This window comes from Taudactylus pleione, unplaced genomic scaffold (genome assembly GCF_031769625.1).
Source record: "Taudactylus pleione unplaced genomic scaffold, aTauple2 ptg000007l, whole genome shotgun sequence".
Classification (NCBI taxonomy): Eukaryota; Metazoa; Chordata; class Amphibia; order Anura; family Myobatrachidae; genus Taudactylus; species Taudactylus pleione.
Genome location: NW_028284410.1, coordinates 25397456 through 25415748, shown reverse-complemented (window position 1 = coordinate 25415748; position 18293 = coordinate 25397456). Strand labels below are relative to the sequence as shown.

Here is an 18293-nt window from a genome sequence, read left to right as displayed (position 1 = left end):
ATAGTTATCATTTTGGTTACTTTATCATCAGAGAGTGCTCTATCCTTTTTTCTACTATGTTTATCAGGGATAGTTGTGGTTAGTTCTGAATTCTCCCACAGAATTATTAAAAAGAAGGACTGATAATGCCTGAGAACTTAGCACTTTGAATTTAGGAGCTCATTCAGACCCGCTCGCTGAGATGCATACTCTCGCTGCTGACGATGGTATGCATTGTGCACATGCGTATGCATCGCAGTGCGCATACCTTAGCGAAAGTTCACAATGCATTTGCTCGCTACGCATAGACAGCCCAGCAGAGTGAGTGATAGGAGAAGCCGTTTGTAGGTGGTAACAGGGGCTGGTCATTAAAAACGGGGGAGTGGAGGTGCAAACGCAGACGTGCCTGAGCATCTCAATGGCATTTTAGAGCCGTGCATAATTAAAAGACAGCATCATAGTACACGTCACCTGGCTTGTTTTTACACTGAAGTGCTCGCAGTGCTTGCGGCAGAGTATGGTCAACCTCAAGCGCTGTGATAGCATCCGATGTTACCCGATGTACCGATGGTTGCATACACTTCCTGGACATGACTTGCACAATAGGGCATCTTAAAACAGGCTGGTGGGTGTCTGCATGCACTATGTGATCACTCTTTAAGAAATACTGGGTGTGCTAATGCATTGTGGTGCGGTAGCACTGCCTACGCAATTTGCATACACATCGTGCGAGCGATCACATCTAGCGAACGGCTCTGAATCAGGCCCTTAGTTCAAAGTAATCACTATAAGAATCAGCCAGAACATCACCGTCATCATCATCTCTGCAAGAACATTAACTGTACAGTATACATTTGTTGAATCAGGGTGGATGTTCTAAGTTCTGTCCCTTACCAGGATGCAGGGCCAGCTCCAGGGGTCGGAGAACCCTGTGGCGGCCCCAACTTCGCACCCCCTACATGAGGTTATTTGGAGGTGTGCCCACATGGCACGCCTCCAAATAACATCAGGCTGGGGGGAGCCTCACTAGCTGGGCTTCCCCCAGCCCTCTTCTGTTACTGAATGGATACCGCACGCATGCGAGCAGCATCCATTCAAACCCCGGGGTCCGGCGCACAGCTGCGGTGGTGGTGGTCCCCAACCTCCCGATTTGACCACCCGTGGGCCACTTTGGCCCACAGGTAGCGGGACATTAATGTCCCGCTGAAATCGGAATGTTGAGGAGGGTTGTGCCCTCTATGGGTGGCGCTCCTGTTCGACTGCATTGGTCGAACACTCCTAGAGCTGGCCACGCCAGGACGTTTTGCATATGACTCTTAAAACATTTCCAAACTATAATTATTTTGCTGACAAAGATGACTGAATAGTAGGTGCTATTTGGCTTGTAAGTCTAGGATTAGGACCTATAATGTCTGCAGATGATGAACTTGCAACCATGACACTGGTACAATTTTTGTATCATATTGCTGACAGCGGCATACCATGTTCGGTATCCCGACAGGGGTCAGGTAAGTATACTAACCCTCCCCCTAACCCAAACCCTCCATTCTTGCATCATAACTCTCCCCACCCTGCACCCTAACCTTCCCCATCAGTGCCTAAACCTAACCCTCCCCCTTGGTGCTTAACCTAAACCCCCCCCAGTGGTATCTAACCTTAACCCCCGTGGTGCCTAAACCTAACTCACCCCCCGCGGCTAACAGCTAAGATGCCCGGGTGTATTTTACCTTTGTTTGGGATGGTGGCTGTCAAGATTCCGGCAACGGGATATAAACCGGCATCGGGATTGCAACACCTATCTTTAGTCCCGGGACGTGCTTCCGACGTCAGGATTTTGACAGCTGGCATACTAACTACATCCTATCTTAAAATGCTGCCCATTTTCATTGCATTTCTTGATACAGTTTAAATGGATGCATTCTCGCACACTATTTTGAGGTGTTTATATCTACATTCTGTAATCACACGAGTGTGAACTTTTTGTGGACCCTATTTTTTTTACATGCACGTTTTGGACACAAATGCATCCAACTCTAAGTGAGCTTCAAAGTTATTGTAATATTGCATTCAAAATATACCGTACCTGAACGTTCTTCATGCTAGCATGCATGTATGACAAACCTGCATGGACATATACAGGCTGTATATTATAGTCATGTTCTTGTGTAATAAAAAAGGTTGTTCTGATAACTTGTAACAAAACTTGTCGCTGAGCTGAACACAATAAAACTGAGTTTTATCTTTCCTTTCCGTGGTCACAAAGTTCTCATTCAGGAAGGATATGATGTATTTATACAGGTTTTACAGCTGACTACATGAGAACAAAAGCTCCATAAATAATAGGGAGGAACAGACACTTAGCAGTACCACAAAAAGTGCCGGTTTTATGAGTTTCCCAAAACATTTTGCCCTGCAATGTTTAATAAAGGGAAACATAACTATCAACAAGATACAGTTACTTAGCATATTGCAATTATTTTAAAAACAAATGCATAACTATAAAGTGTTTTTCACAGCCTGCAGACCATTATAACACACAGCGGGCGAGATGTATTAATGATCAGAATTTATAATGTGATCATTAACTTCCACCATCACCTAATTATCTACCATCACCTAATTACTGTACCTGCTGTAAGGTCCACCGAAACAGCTATGACATTATAAGACCCTGATGATGTAATGCACATGCACTACTGGCCTTCAGACCACTTTGTGGTATTGCAGCCAATTGGCATCTAATGATCTAAGCGGCCTCATAGAAAATGAGCTTTGTGATCAAAATGTATTATTTTGATTTATAATACACTCAATGATCTTATTGCAACCAGTCCAAACGTCTCCTCACTGTCATGATTACTTTTGGTCATTAACCCTTTCACATCATAGGAAAGGGTGATGTTGGAATAGTGCCATTAGCAGCAAACTGGAGTGGTAGGATGGCCATACAATTTTGGATGTGTTATACAAGCTCGTGACCCTACAAAGGCCCGGGTACTTAGTAACCACCCCATCCCACTCTCAACGCTTCTGCCAGGTTCCACTCCTGTCAGCTAACAACAGGAATTAAGGCTATAATGGGCACAGAGGCATAGAACCGCTCTCCAAAACTGGACAGTTGACAATTGGAAAGTCATTGTCACATCTGATGGTTTTTGATGTCTGCTGCAGCATGCAGTTGGAAGGGTCAGAATTTGGCAAAGAAAACATGAATTCATGGATCCATCTGTTTGTGTCAACAGTTCAGACTGGTGGTGGTAGTGTATTGGTATGGGAAATGTTTTTTTAGCACAATTAGGCCCCTTAATACCAACTTAGCATCATTTAAATGTCACAGCTTACATTACCATGTGCATTCCTTTAATGCCACAATATACACATTTTACAATGACTTCTACCAACTGTATAATGCACTAGGGGGAGATGCTCTAAGCCATGGAGAGTGATAAAGTAGAGAGTTATAAAGTACCAATCAATCAGCGCCTAACTGTCATTTTTCAAAAACAGCCTGTAAACTGATAGGAGCTGATAGGTTGGTACTTTATCACTCTCCACTTTATCTCTCTCCGAGGCTTAGTACATCTCCCCCTATGTCATAAAGCACAAATGTCACGCTGGCTACACGAACATGAATATTAATTTAATGTACTTCAATTGCCTCCTCAACAGATTTCAGCTCCTTTGGGTTGTGGTGGAACAGGAGATTTACAGCATAATCTGCAACAACTTGTACAGTATCATAAAGTCTGGGAGGTGGTTCCAACATTTCTTAAACCTCAAGATAATAGCTTCTATGGCAATCCTTGAATAACAGTATCCAGTGATATATATGGAAAAAGAAAAATACAGTGTTCATTGTTTTTATAAATGTGTGGGTAGTCGAGTGTAATAAATCAAACTCACCCTTTAGGTGTCATATGTGAGCCTTGATCCAGCTATCTTCAAAGAACAAGCCACATATCTGTCCAACAGATTCAGTCAAAGGAGTTTTACTCAGAACCTTTTATGGAAGATTGCGTGACAGATTGTGATAAGAAAGATCAACTGAATTTGATAAAAGACCAGAATAAAACTGAAAAGAACAGAGATAGCATTGCTCCTTTCCTCACTGAATTTAATGATCAGTCTTTTGGAGTAATGAAAATTATAAACAAACACTGGCCCATGCTTAAGAATATGCCATTCCAAATTCTCATCTTCCAGACAAACTGGATGTTATTATCATTAGAGCACCAAACATAAAAAGCATCAGCACCCATGGGCCCTGATTCAGACCCACTCGCGAGTGGCTGTCCGCTCGCAAGTGGGTCGATGGTCTGCACTGCGCATGCGCACGACGGAGGGAGCTCCGTCGTGCACATGCGCGAGACGCGACGAGCGAAGGACTTTCCTTCGCTCGTAGTGTTTGATCAAAGGGGGCGTGCTGTCGATGTTGATTGACAGCACGCCCCCTTTGGTGGGCGTGCTGGGGGCGTGCCTGCCAGATGGAGGCGTTCCCAAGGGAACGCCTACCGTCAGAAGCCAGCCCCACTGACATCACTAGTGATGTCAGTGGGAGTGATTTTGGCTCTGATAGAGCCAAAATCACTCCTGGCCTTGCGGTTGAGAAACTCAACCACAGGCTTCTGCTCGCAGTGGCGATGGTCGCGATGGTCAAGACCATCGCGACCATCATCCTGCACGCTCGTATATGCTGTGGGTGGTGACCCACAGCTATACGAGCGTCCAGGAGGACGCTCCATATATATGGAGGTGGGCCCTGATTCAGAGCGAGCGCTCGGGTCAGAGCGTCCGGCTCTGAATCAGGGCCATAGTTCCCAAAACATTTACCATGGAAGCAAACAATTGGCTCAGCATAAAGAGCAATTAGTATTTTCCTTGTACTACTGTCAGGGCATGTAAATATGTTAAAAAAAAAAACATTGTTTGTTTTAAACATGAAAGCCGAGGAATGTACAATCACACAGACCATTAATTGCAACTGTGATCATGTTATGTATCTTCTTGATTGCAAATTACAATACATTGGAAAGACTATTTTGGACATTGGAAAAACAGATTTTGAACATACATATTCGGGCTGATTTTGAGCAAAGCAAGAAAAAGTAACTGCACATTGATAATACCATGTTATACTGCAGGTGGGGGATATTTAAAAGGTGTAGAGATATTAAGAAAGTGTAAATTACAGGAAAAAATTAACTCTATCCAGTATTTGCTAAATGCAAAAGAAGCCAGTATTTATGCTGCATGCAAAAATTTAGATTTGAGTTTGGACAAGTCCCTCTTAAATCTATATCTGTCTGCACATTTCACATCTGCCCCTCCTGCAGTACAGCATGGTTTTGCCCAGGTGCAAAGTTACTTGCTCTTTTTTTGCTTTGCTCCCAAGTCAACATCTACATTCTTATCCGATTACCTTGTGGAATCGGAAACATGAAGATACCAAGAAACACTCCGTTGCAAGTGCAGCCATAGCAAGACAAAGGTTTGAAATGGTCCAAATCTCATTTATGACACATAAAGGCTGAGTTTGATTTATTACACTTTCCACCACCTAACACATTTATAAAATCAGTGTACACTATATTTCTATTTGGCCCATATATCATTGGATACTCTCATTCGAGGACAACCACAAGAAGCTATTATTTTAGGATTAACAAGAGCTGGAACAACCTCCTGACTTTATCTATTACATTAAAGAGCCTAGTTGGAAGGCCCATGCTATTCATGGCTGCATGTATTATGCTAGTCCCTGGTGCGAGCCACCACACATTACCATAGCACCTGCATCATGACAACATGAACTGAATCCCTAAGAAATTTTTCCAGCACCCATCTTGAATCCATGTCACAAAAATTAAGGGTTATATCCAGTACTAGAAAGATGCATCTAATACAGTGGACAGTAAGGTGTAAATTTACTAAAGTGAGTTTTTAGAAGTGGAGATGTTGCCCATAGCAACCAATCAGATGCTAGCTATTATCTTCTTGAAAGTGCTAGTTAAATGTTAAGTAAAATCTGATTGGTTGCTATGGCCAACATCACTTCTAAAAACTCTCTGTTGCTCCTCCAACCATGGCTGAATAGATAGACAAATAACTGGACAGCCAATGGGTGCTCATATGTAGGACATGTGATACAAGGGTGTGTCATGGGTGTGTAGGCAGAAGTGTGGGACATGCAGAGTTGTGATCACACTGAGATCAGTATGATTTTAGGGGGTCTATTTATAAAGCCGTGTTAGCAGTATACAGAGTGAAAAGTGATAAGGTGCCAGCCAATCAGCTCCCAACTGTCATCTCACAGGCTGTGTTTGAAAAATGACAGTTGGGAGCTGATTGGCTGGTACCTTATCACTTTTCACTCTGTCTCCTGACACTGCTTAGTAAATAGACCCCTGAATCTGTTATACCAGGTATAAGCAGGGGCAAATTGAAAACTTAAATTAGCTTGGAAAATAACATTGAGAGTGGCCTCATGTGGATGGAACCAAACAAATGTAGTAGAAGCCCAACACAAAATTAGGATACATGGATGGAGGGCATCCATGTGACTGTCTTACAGTACAGAGAGCATTCAAGTGACTATCATACAGTACAGACAGCATCCATGTGATCACCATACAGTAATAACAGCATCCCAATGACCGACAAGCAGTACAGATGGTATCCCATTGATTGCCTACAGTACAGACACCATCTGAGTAACCTCCATACATTACAGACAGTAATGAGTGAAATCTATACAGTACAGCCAGCATCCCACTGACCTCCATACAGTACATTGAGCATCACAATGACCTCCATACAGCACACACAGCATCCTAATGACTGCCCTATAGCTCAGACAGCATTCTTTTGACCACCATTCAGCAAAGACAAAATTCCAATTACCACCATACAGCATAGACAGCTTTCGATTGACTCCCATACAGCAAAAAAAGCATTATAATGATTTCCATAAAGCACAGTCAGCAACTTAGTGACCACCATATAGTACAGGCAGTGTACCATAGATATACAAAGCAGAAAATGTGCTCACAGAAATTCAAATTCCCATATAACAAAGGAACAATACAATAGCTAATAATCAATATGAATAGTACCAAATGAGTGACGAATTGGTAGAGTCCAGGGGGTACGAAGAGTGATAATAGTATCTTCACAGTTCACACAGTCTCTGTATTTTTTAAATCTCTGTTTAAAAATGAAATGGAATTCATCAAACTGTGTCCACTTTATTTCCTTATTTGAAACTCGTTGTCATGTTAGGAAAAAGAGAAGAACAGACTCCAATGGTGAAATACGTTCAATATAACTGGTCAGCATAGATTCAAAGTGTTGTGATTATTTGTCAAATAAGCTCCAAATGTTAAAGGAGGAGTGAAACCGTAGTCATACCTTACAATGTGGATGGGTTAAGGATTCACATCAAGGTTTCTGTTATCCCTCTTCGAATCCTGTTGTTATGATATCTCACAGAAGGTCTTTTGTCTCATATGGAATGACCAATGTGAAGAGACCAGCGAATCGCCAATAGGTTCATACAACAAAGGAAGATAAAACTCCAAGTGTAGTAAGTTGTAAAACTCAATAGCAGAGTCACCCAAGATGTGTGTATAGAAAATATATTAGTGGTGGGTGTCTATACCATTAATCAAATAGAGAGATGTGTATGATACTCACATAAATATATTATATATGGTGCAGAACACAAAAAGGTATCTTTATAAACTCCTTGACAAAGACGTAATGTTGATAGTGGGCTGCTGTTGATGCACATGCTTAACCCATCCACATTGTGAGTAAGGTACGACTATTGTTTCACTCCTCTTTTAACATTTGAAGCTTGTTTGACACATCCACAAAGCTATATATCATTGCTGATCAGTTATAGATGAACGTATTTCAAATTGGAGTCTGTTCTCTTTTTTCTTACATGACAAAGAGTTTGAAATAAGATTTTAATGATACAGATATTGTGTGAACTGTGAAGATACTATTATCACTCTTCGTTCCACTGGGACTCTACCAATTTGTCACTCATTTGGTACTGTTCATATTGATTATTAGCTATTGTATTAGTCCTTTTGTTATATTGGGAATTTGAATTTCTGCGAGTGCATTTTCTGCTTTGGATGTTTTTGTTTTGTATGATTCATTATTCATGTGTTAGGTGACACATTGTCCATTAAGCATATTTGCAGCTCCTTGTGTGCGAAGTCACTTTTCTATACTCTTTGTTTAATGTACCATAGATGTCAATGAAGTACATTGTGCGTTGACAGTGATGATAGAAGCTTTCACATGTGGATAGAAAGGGGCAATGTGGCCGTACTTGGGGCTTACTTGTGCACAACTCTGAATTAGGCCCTTAGGAGCATATTCAATTTGGGGCGAGAATAGCAAACATCCCGCACCTGTGGGGTTTTGCTTGCAGGTATGGAATTTTTTCTATTCCATAATATCCATAATTTTAGGAAAAATGGTTGGGAAATGCTCTGGGACCCCATCAGCACCTCCTCCTAATGACTAAGTAAGCAATTGGAAGTTTCCAATTAGCTTAATTAGTCAGTAACACTCACCTTCCGAAGAGCTGTCTTCTCCCTCCAGCGTCAGGACCCAGTCTTCTGCAGCAGTGGTATGTCAAGTGTGTGTGAGAGTTTGTGAGTGTGTGTGACCCCCGATGTGTGTGACCCCCCCGTGTGTGTGTGTCCCTTCCTGTAGCGGGTGTTAGGAGAACAACATCTCTCAGCAGCCCTTGCTCCTCCTACCAGGCCCCGAAGCCTCCCAGGAGCCCCCAACAATGCCAACAGCCCCTTCCCCAGTGACAAGAGTGGAGGACATCAGGAGCCGCGGAGACTACCGGAGACCCAGGGCGTCTTAAGAGGGAAGGGGACCCATGTGCATTCCCCATCCGGGACCCCCCTCCTCTCTCCCCAGTGGCCGGCAGCCGACTGACGTGGCTGGCCGGCCACCACATCAGTAGACTCTGGGCACTAGAGTGTGCCCAGAGTCTACTGCGCATGCGAAGATTGCCAGAGAAGTGGCGCAGCCACCATTTTCCTGTCGATTTCCTAATTTCCAGCATTTCATGCAGCACTAAGTCACCCGACGCGTGACCTCGGAGAGGAGGTAAGTTTTAGATAATATGGGGGCAGAGTGTGTGGTGCACCCTGCACCCATTATAGATACGCCCCTGCGGGGACCCCCACACACGTTTTTTTTTCCTGCGCTGCAGGGTATCGAGCTCTGAAAACCACGCAACCATTTGTTTTTTACTGGATACCATGGGTATCGGGAATACGCATACCCACAGTAATCCAAAATTGGGTGCAAGGTTTCTTACCTTGCTAAACCTCGCGCAAAATTGAATATGCCTCTTAGTGTATATCATTATGTATATACACTTCTTTTGATATCCCTTTCTGTCTCTTCTATTTTCCATCTACATGTACTGGACATGCCTTCACTAAACTTAGCCTATGTGTAAACACACTTGCCACCCAGGTACGCCCATTCACCTACTACAGTATTATAGATTGTAAGCTTGCAATCAGAGCCCTCTTATCTGTCTCAATGGGGTAGATGTACTAAGTGGATGGAGATAAAGTACCAACCAATCAGCTCCTGTCATTTTTCTAATACAGCCTGTAAAGTGACAGTTAGGAACTCATTGGTTGATACTTTGTTTCCATTAACTGTATCTCTGTCCAATGCTTAGTACATCTATCCCTATGTCTCTTTTTCCTGTCTACCTTTAGCAATCCACCTCTTTTTGTTCCTGTTGTTTTTTTTCTCTCTTCCACCTCATCTACTTCTCTTTCTTACTCTGACACCCTTTCCCTTCTTTCTCTCCCCTTTATCCTTTTTTCTATTTTCCTCTTTCTTTCTCTCATTGTCTCTCTCTTGCCTCTCTATCTTCACCCCTCCTCTGTCTTGTGATTTTTCCTCTCTTGTCCCTCTGTATCTGCATCTGTAGATCTCTACTACCCCATTGTTTCTTGCTTTATTCTCCCCTCTCCCTCTCTCTCTTTTTTTTTAAACATCAGTATCTCCTCCTCCGCAGCCCCATCTTCTGTCCTTCATGTTGTTGTCATGATAACTAGATACTGGCTGCAGGGCATTACCTTTCTACTAGTCATCTTTACTGTTGAACTTTGTGGGATATCATAATTTTTCTCTTCTACATTTCTTCTTTCTCTATGTGGCCTGTGCATCCCTGTGTGCCTTTTTGCTTACTTCTATAATGTTATAAATTTTTCTTGTGGATAATGTTGTGATGTTGTTATTGGTTGCTTTTCAGGATTGTCTGTGTTTTCCTCATGAGGTGGTGTGTGATGATTGATATTGGAAATAAGTAACATAAATGTTTGGAGACTGTAGATCTGTGTTCCGCTGAAATTCTCTGAAAGTGACATCACTGACACTGGTGGGAGGGTTCAGAGTTCAGAACAACTGTCAGTACATGCCAATGTGGTGACATATTTTGTTATCAACAGTAGATTTTTTTTTCCACACTTTTTTTTTTTATTGAAGCAAAATATTAAAATATATATAAGTCACACAGGTATTAAAGCTTTCATAGGTAAAAATAAAGCAAGTACAATGCAATGTCATGGATACAATGGAAAAGAAGACACAAATACAGTCAAGGAACAAGGAAGAGCACAATCGAAAGCAAACAAGGCAGTTTGCATATATAGATAAGAAAGCAGTACTCATCCAAAGGTGTTGTGATATCAAAAAGCAAGTGTAGAAAACATCAATGGAGTAAATGTACTAAGCCTTGGAGAGAGAGAAAGTGGACAGAGATAAAGTACCAACCACTCAGCTCCTAACGGTGATTTTTCAGACACAGCTTGTAAAGCGACAGGAGCTGATTGGTTGGTACTTTATCTCTCTCCACTTTATCTCTCTACAAGACTTAGTACATCTCCCTCTAGTGACAAAAAGAATTTTTTAAGAGAATGCAAATCCAATAAGTACAGAAAATGAAACAGAAATTGGTGGATCCTGGAGATAGATCCGAATTTCATACCATAGGGTATTATAATCAGCAATAGATTTTAATATATAAATACATTCAATTTTACTAGCCTTTGAAATACTGATAAACCTTCCAACCTCAATTTTTGAGTTGACATATATTACAAAATATAGAGCTATGAATCCGTTCTTGAAAACAGATGTCATCTTTGCAAAAACTAAAATTTTGTAGACGGAGGGAAAAGGCCATTTTTAGGCTAATGTAACTTTAAGTGAGCACATCTGCTGCATTTATTCTGTGGTTCTGGGATTCCCATTATGTCTACACTTTTAAATGGCCAACAGGGAGGGAGTGTGTAAGGAGATGAGGTTGGAGAAGTAGGGAGCTGTGGAGTTGGAGAGGGCCTTGTATGTGACCCTTTGGGTATCAAACCCACATGTTCATAAAATCATATACATCCACCACTTAACCATTTGACCACATAGTCTACCTCACCATCTTACATTCTCCAATTCGCTCACTCATGCTCCTGCCATTAGCTCCCCATACACTGGCTCACTCCTTATGTTTTCTGTTTCGCTCCCTCTTCCCTGTAGATGTAATCTCCATGGGAAGGGCCCTCCTGTTCTCTTTCCCTACTTCTCTTGCACACCAGCTATACCCTGCACCTTCTCCTCAGTCTCTCAGCCCCTGGACTCCACACCACTTCTACAACCTAGACCCGTTTAATGAACCTATGCCAGTGGGTACAGATTTCAACGTATGCCGAATATTTACAATGCACCCCCTGCATCAGTGGCTGTGCTGAGATTTGTAGTGCTAATTGTTACTTGTCCACTGCATTGTACTGTACTGTATTGTACTGTACTGTTTTATCCTGTACTGTCTTATTGTTTTGCTCTCTGCCCTTGTGGGGAGTTAGGAGTAGATGATAGTATGAGTAAGGGAAGGATAAGCACATGAGGAAAGACTGCCCTGCTCATGAGAGCTTACATTCTAAAAGGGGGGGGCCAGCAGGAGTGACACAAATTGGGTAGACAGTGACAAAGAAGCATGCCGCAGCGGGTTAGAATGAGAGCTGGAATGTTTTGATAAAGTAGTGGGTCTTGAGAGCCCATTTGAGGAACTGTAGAGAGTTGGAGAGTCTGATAGGGATAGGGAGAGAACTTCAGAGTTGGGAGCAGCGCGGCCAAAACCTTGGAGGCGGAAGTTGGAGGAAGTAATCAGTTGGCAGGAGAGATGGCATGCATTTGTTGAGTGAAGTGGGCAGGCAGGACTGTGAAGGTAGATAAGGTCAGAGGTCTACATGGCAGAGGATTGGATGAGGGCTTTGTAATTGAAAGCAATAACCTTGAATCAGATTCTGAAGGGGATGGGGAGCCAGTGTAGGGCTTGTAGGAGATGGAAGGCAGATGTAAAATGCTTGGAGAGGAAGATGAGCTGAGCATCAACATTGAGGGCAGATTGGAGTGGAGAGAGGTGGGAGTCAGGGAGGACAAATCGGAGGAGGTTACAGTAGTCCAATCTGGAGATGACCAGTGAGTGGATAAGGGTCTTAGTAGCATTCAAAGTGAGAGAGGGTCTAAATATTTTTGAGATTGAAATGACAGGACAGTGAAAGGTACTGCTTGTGTGGTTTGAAGGAGTTGGAGGAGCCAAGGATAACACTAAGACAGCACACTTGGGGGCTAGAGGAGATGGTTGTGTCATTAATAGATAAAGAAATTGTGGAAATTGAGGTTATGTGGAAGGGTGGGAAGATGATCAGCTCAGACTTAGGCATGCTGAGTTTAAGAAAGTCCTGTGACATCTAGGAAGAGATAGCAGAGAGACAATTGGAGATACGAGTGAGGAGAGAGGAGGCGAGGTCAGGGGAGCATAGGTAGATCTGAAAATCCTAAGCATAGAGATGATATTGGAGACCAAAAGAGCTGATGAGCTCACCTAAAGAGGACAGATAGAGGTTGAATAGGAGGGGTCCAAGATCAGAGCCTTGGTGGACACCTACTGTACTGTTAGTTGAAGTAGGGGGGAGTGGAGTCAGAGACAGAGAAGGAGCAGTCAGAGAGGTAAGATGACAGCCAGGAGGGGGCAGTATCATAAAGATCAAGGAAGTGAAGGATTTTCAGGAGGAGAGGGTGGTCCACCACTGTGTCAAAAGCAGCAGCAAGGTCTAGAAGAATGAAAAAAAGAAATAAGCCTTGGACTTGGCAGCAAGGAGGTCATTGGTGACTTTTGTCAGGGCAGTTTCAGTGGAGTGGAGAGGATGGAAGCCAGATTGAAATGGGTCAAGCAGGGAGTGGGAGGAAAGGTAGTTTTTTTAACAATGGAGAGACAAGGACATGCTTAAATGCAGAAGAAACAGTGCTTGATGAGAGGGAGAGATTGAGGAGGTGGGCAAGATTGGAACAGGCAGAAGGAAAGAGGTAGCGGAGGACACGGCAGGGGATAGGGTCAAGGGGGGAGGTGGAATTGGAGTAGGACCGGATGAGGGCCATGACTTCCTCTCCAGATACAGGGGAGAAAGATGTCAGAGTTGGTTAGATGGATGGGGAGGTGTGGTCAGGGAAAATAGGGGGTGGAGTGCTGAGGTCTGGAGGGATGTGATGTCCTGACATATGAAGTCAATTTTAGATGTAAAGTAAAGGGAGAGAGTAAAGAGGGGAGGCAAGGATGGGGTGGGCAGAGAGGGAGTTGAAAGTAGTGAGGGGGTTGAGGACTGGAAGGAGATGAGGTTCTTGAAATATGACTGTTTAGAGAAGGAAAGGGTAGCACTTTAGGATGAGAGCATACATTTGAAATGGAGGAAGTTTGCCTTAGAGCATAATTTCTTCCACTGTCGCTCAGCAGTTAGTGAACACTTTTGCAGGTATCTGGTGCATTTTGAATGCCAGGGTTGAGGTGTGGATTTGCACGGGTGAGTAGTGATCACCAAAGTTACAGAGCCAAGAGCAGAAGTAAGAAAGACATCGTATAGGGAAGAGGCTTGTTTAGGGAAGGAGAGAGAAAGAACAGAAGAGATAAGTGAGTGGAGCAGGGAACATAAGGAAACGGTGTCAATAACATCAATGTTATGCTTAGTAATGATAACCTTAGGAGGCAGTGATGGAGAACGAGAGTAGGATAAGTTAAAAGAGAAAAGGTAATGGTCAAAGAGTGGGAATGGGGAATTTGAGTAAGCAGAAATATCAGATTGGTGAGTGAAGATCAGTTCCTGCAAGTGCCCACTCACATGGGAGGTTGAGGAGATCCATTCAAAGAGACCACACAAAGCTGTGATGGTATAGAGTTTTAAGGCAGATGATTCTGTGGGGACATAATTTGGGATATTGATGTCACCTAAGATAATGGAGGGAAGATCTGAGGAGTGAGGGAGCCAAGAAGCAAAGTTGTCAAGGAACTTGAAAGGAGAGCCAGTTACTCTAAGGTGTGCTGGTTGGTAGAGGCATATAGGATGAATCTCAAATGTAGAGAATGTAAGGGACAGTTCTGAGGGTATGACTTGGTAGGAGTAACTGGGGGATAGAAGGACTCCAACACCACCACCATGGTGACCCCCCCCCCGGGACTGGGGGTGAGAGAATGTGAGGCCCCCAGAGGAGAGAGCTGCAGGATAAGTGGAGTTAGAGGGGGAAATCCAGGTTTCAGAAATGACTTTTAGATATATTATTGCAAGGACGTCAGGCGGTGGCAGGGCATGTGAGTAAGCAAAGCACCATCCTCAGATAGTGCTATGTGTAACTAGGCAAGCAATGAAAAGCTAATCTTTTCATCAGTTAGTAAGTGGCCATCATGCTTTGCCACCATAGCTGGCTATGATGGAAACATTATTAAGAAAAGTTGAAGACACAATTTTTCACTGTCTGCCTTTAATACATTGTGGAGAAACAGTAATAACCTCCTTTTCTCTGCATTTTCATCACAAAATTTGTTACATTTGCATGATAGTCTAAATCATTTAAAGGTGGGTGGTCAAAATGACATGAAATTATGGAATTCTAACACTATCCCACTAGACCTTGTCACAAATAAAATAGGAGTAATTGTATATCTGTTGCATATCTATAATTTGGGACTTAAATGTTAACATTCTTTGGAGTTCAATGAAGCTGACATACATAGGAAAATTTCTTGGCTATGCATCAGCAATTGTGGATAGTCCTCCCAGTACCTTCAAGGTGCACACCAAGGGCTAAATTTACTAAGAATCATTTCTTGTCGAAATGTCAATCAAGGGTTTGTTTGGCCACTTTTTCAACTCTCAAATTTACTAAATGGAAACTTCAGTGAGAAATCATGAAACTCTCTGCAAAACACAGGTGAAAATACAAATAGAGATATATACACCATCGGCCAAACTCGCATGTACCTTCAATAAACAGGAATAAAACACGAGAATTTACCAAAAATCGTGATTACAATCACGAGTGAAGTTTTAGCAAACTCGGCCCAAAATAAAAGTTTTAAATAGACTACCTCCTGAGTTGCGTGTTTAGCAGAAACATACACAAAGCAGTGTGATCCTTGTATTTTCTGCCTGTAGATAACAAAAAAAGGGTTGCATTTAAAAAAAAATTATGTCCCCCCAAAAGCTTAACCAGCCCGGGCTCTGTGAGCCAGTCCTGGTTTTAAAAATACGGGGTAAAAATTGCATGAGGTTCCCCGTATTTTTAAAACCAGCACCGGGCTCAAACTAGTTAGAGTGTAATGCCAGGGACCCTTTGACCGGGTACCATGGCCAAAGCATTAACACCCCAAACTAGTCATCCCAGGCTGGGGATCCCAGGGGAGGTGAGTATCCCCTCAATAAAGGGGTCCTCCCTTCTCCTGAGCAACCCAGGCCTGGGCTGAAGCCCGAGCTCTTCCCAGCACCCCTTGCCGGTGGGTACAGGGGTAATAGTGATAATCATAAATGTATACTATTGTTTTTTACACTGGGACTACAGGTGCCAGCGTGCCTGCCCTGTAGAAGGCACACTGGCACCTCCCCTGGATTCCCAACTTGGGAAGACTAGTTTGGGGTGTTGATGCTTTGGCCAGGTGATCCATGGTATTACACTCCAACTAGCTTGAGCCCAGTGCTGGTTTTAAAAATATGGGGAACCTCGCGCAATTTTTACCCCATATTTTTTAAACCAGGACCATCTCATAGAGCCCAGTGCTGGTTCATGCAATACGGGGGACTCTTACACATTTTGTCCCCCATATTTGTAGGATCAGGACTGGCTCACAGAGCCCGGGGCTGGTTATGCTATTGGTGGGGGGGGGGGGGGCACCACATCATTTTTTTTACCTTTTTTAACACAAAACACACATGCAGTCTGTACTTATCTCACTGATATGACCAGACTGCATGTTCGGGTGTATTTGGCTGTGGTCAGACACAGGAAACTCGGAAAGAAACACAAACACATACACCATCAAAAAACACTATTCATCAATACACAATTCTTGGTAAATTGTAGTGTTTCAGCTGTCAAAAGTTTCCCGTGTTTCAGCGATGCTGTGTTTCAACTTGGACCAGACACGATTCTTAGTAAATGTACCCCCTATTCTTGCTCTTTGGAGATGTCAATAAGCTAGAAATAATCTCTAGCTTGTATACTGTTCAAAAGTGTAAACTTCACATCAAAAATCCAAACTCCTACCACTTTGGGTATGCCAGTACATGTCCCCGCTTTTAAAGAGAAATCCTTCTTGGCTACCAGCCCCCGCAGTGATGTAATGGTCTGTGAACACCAACTTCACTGCCATAATCGCACCCCAGAAAGCTATGTGAACGGCACATGCAATACAAAAAAAGGGAAAGAAGGAAAGGGGAAAAAATCTCATGAGAAGCAAGAGGGAAAAAAAGCAAGAGGGAAAAAGTCATGAGACGACGGGAGTAATGAACAAAAAGGGAAAAGTTAAATATAACTGCAAGTTATAAATGAGTAACAATTAGTAACAAAATCTTCTATGGCAGCTTAATATACAACAATCTGCAAGAGTATAGAATCAGTGACTTGTTTGGGGTATGCTTACCTTTAGAAGGAGTAAACACCACCAAATTTAATATACTCAAAACTTGCACAGGAAACTTATATGGAACTGATGTCTGAATTTGAGGTCCTTTTGAAACATATCCATAAGCATATATTAGAATAAATAGTACAATTGAAAATATAATCAGTACTAACATTTCATTGTTTTGTGGTTTGAATTTCAGAAACTATAACCAGGAAAAATGGGTGACTGGAGCTTTCTTGAAAAGTTGCTAGATCAAGTTCAGGAACACTCTACAGCAACAGGCAAAGTCTGGCTTGTGGTATTATTTGTATTCCGCCTTCTGATTCTGAGCCTAGCTGGGGAGTCAGTTTGGGGAGATGAGCAATCAGACTTCATATGCAACACTAAACAACCTGGTTGTCCAAATGTTTGTTACGATAAAGCTTTTCCTATTTCCCATATTCGCTACTGGGTGCTACAATTTCTTTTTGTCAGCACTCCAACTCTATTCTACTTGGCGCATGTGATCTACATATCTAGGAGAGAAGAAAAGTTAAGGCAACAGGAAAATGAATATACATTTATGGAGGCAAAATTTCATCAAGAGGATAATGATGAAAAGAAACAAAGACATGTCTTGGTTCAAGCAGATGGAAGAGTCAAGATTAGGGGGGCACTGATGTGTACATACATAATAAGTATCATCTTCAAGAGTATATTTGAAGCTGGATTCCTACTCGGTCAGTGGTATCTCTATGGCTTTGTGATGACTTCAAACTATGTGTGTGAAAGACCTCCATGTCCTCACAAGGTGGACTGCTTTGTATCCCGACCCATGGAGAAAACCATATTTATTATTTTCATGCTTGTGGTCTCCCTCATCTCCTTGTTCCTCAGCTTACTAGAGTTGACTCTTCTTGTTAGGAAATTAAGTTGTCGGAAAGACAAAAACAACTCACCAGTAAAACATACAAGTAAAGAATACATGCATCAAAATAAAATCTTCAACTTACCTAGTGCACCAGAACAAGAGAAATCATGTCTCTATTTTCCTGTAGCCAAAGAGGAATGTCCAGCTTACAAAATGTCAGATGAGGAAAACTGGGCCAACTACAACACTGAGAAGGAGCTGGGTCTATGTGTTGGAAACTACCCAACTCTGCAATATAAAGTTTATGATTCTACTAATGGTTCTAAACGATCAAGTAGCTCCATTTCGAAAAAACAATATGTGTAATTTTTATATATATACTTTACAAATACTAAAATAAGAAAAAAAAACATTGTCCAGTGTAGAACAAATAGGAGGAAATGTATCTCACTGCCACAA

At 42.4% G+C, this 18293-nt stretch overlaps 1 protein-coding gene across 2 annotated transcripts in view; it reads left to right on the top strand.

The window, feature by feature from the left end:
• The window catches only part of LOC148542997 (gap junction alpha-4 protein-like), a 54497-nt gene extending 36292 nt beyond the window's left edge, over positions 1–18205 (top strand). For both annotated transcript variants that reach the window (XM_088462660.1, XM_088462658.1), the window contains exon 2: positions 17184–18205. In XM_088462660.1, the coding sequence (XP_088318786.1) occupies positions 17202–18200 (999 nt within the window). In that variant the 5' untranslated portion in view covers positions 17184–17201 and the 3' untranslated portion in view covers positions 18201–18205. The remainder of the gene's footprint in view (positions 1–17183) is intronic.
• Positions 18206–18293: the final 88 nt, after the last annotated feature.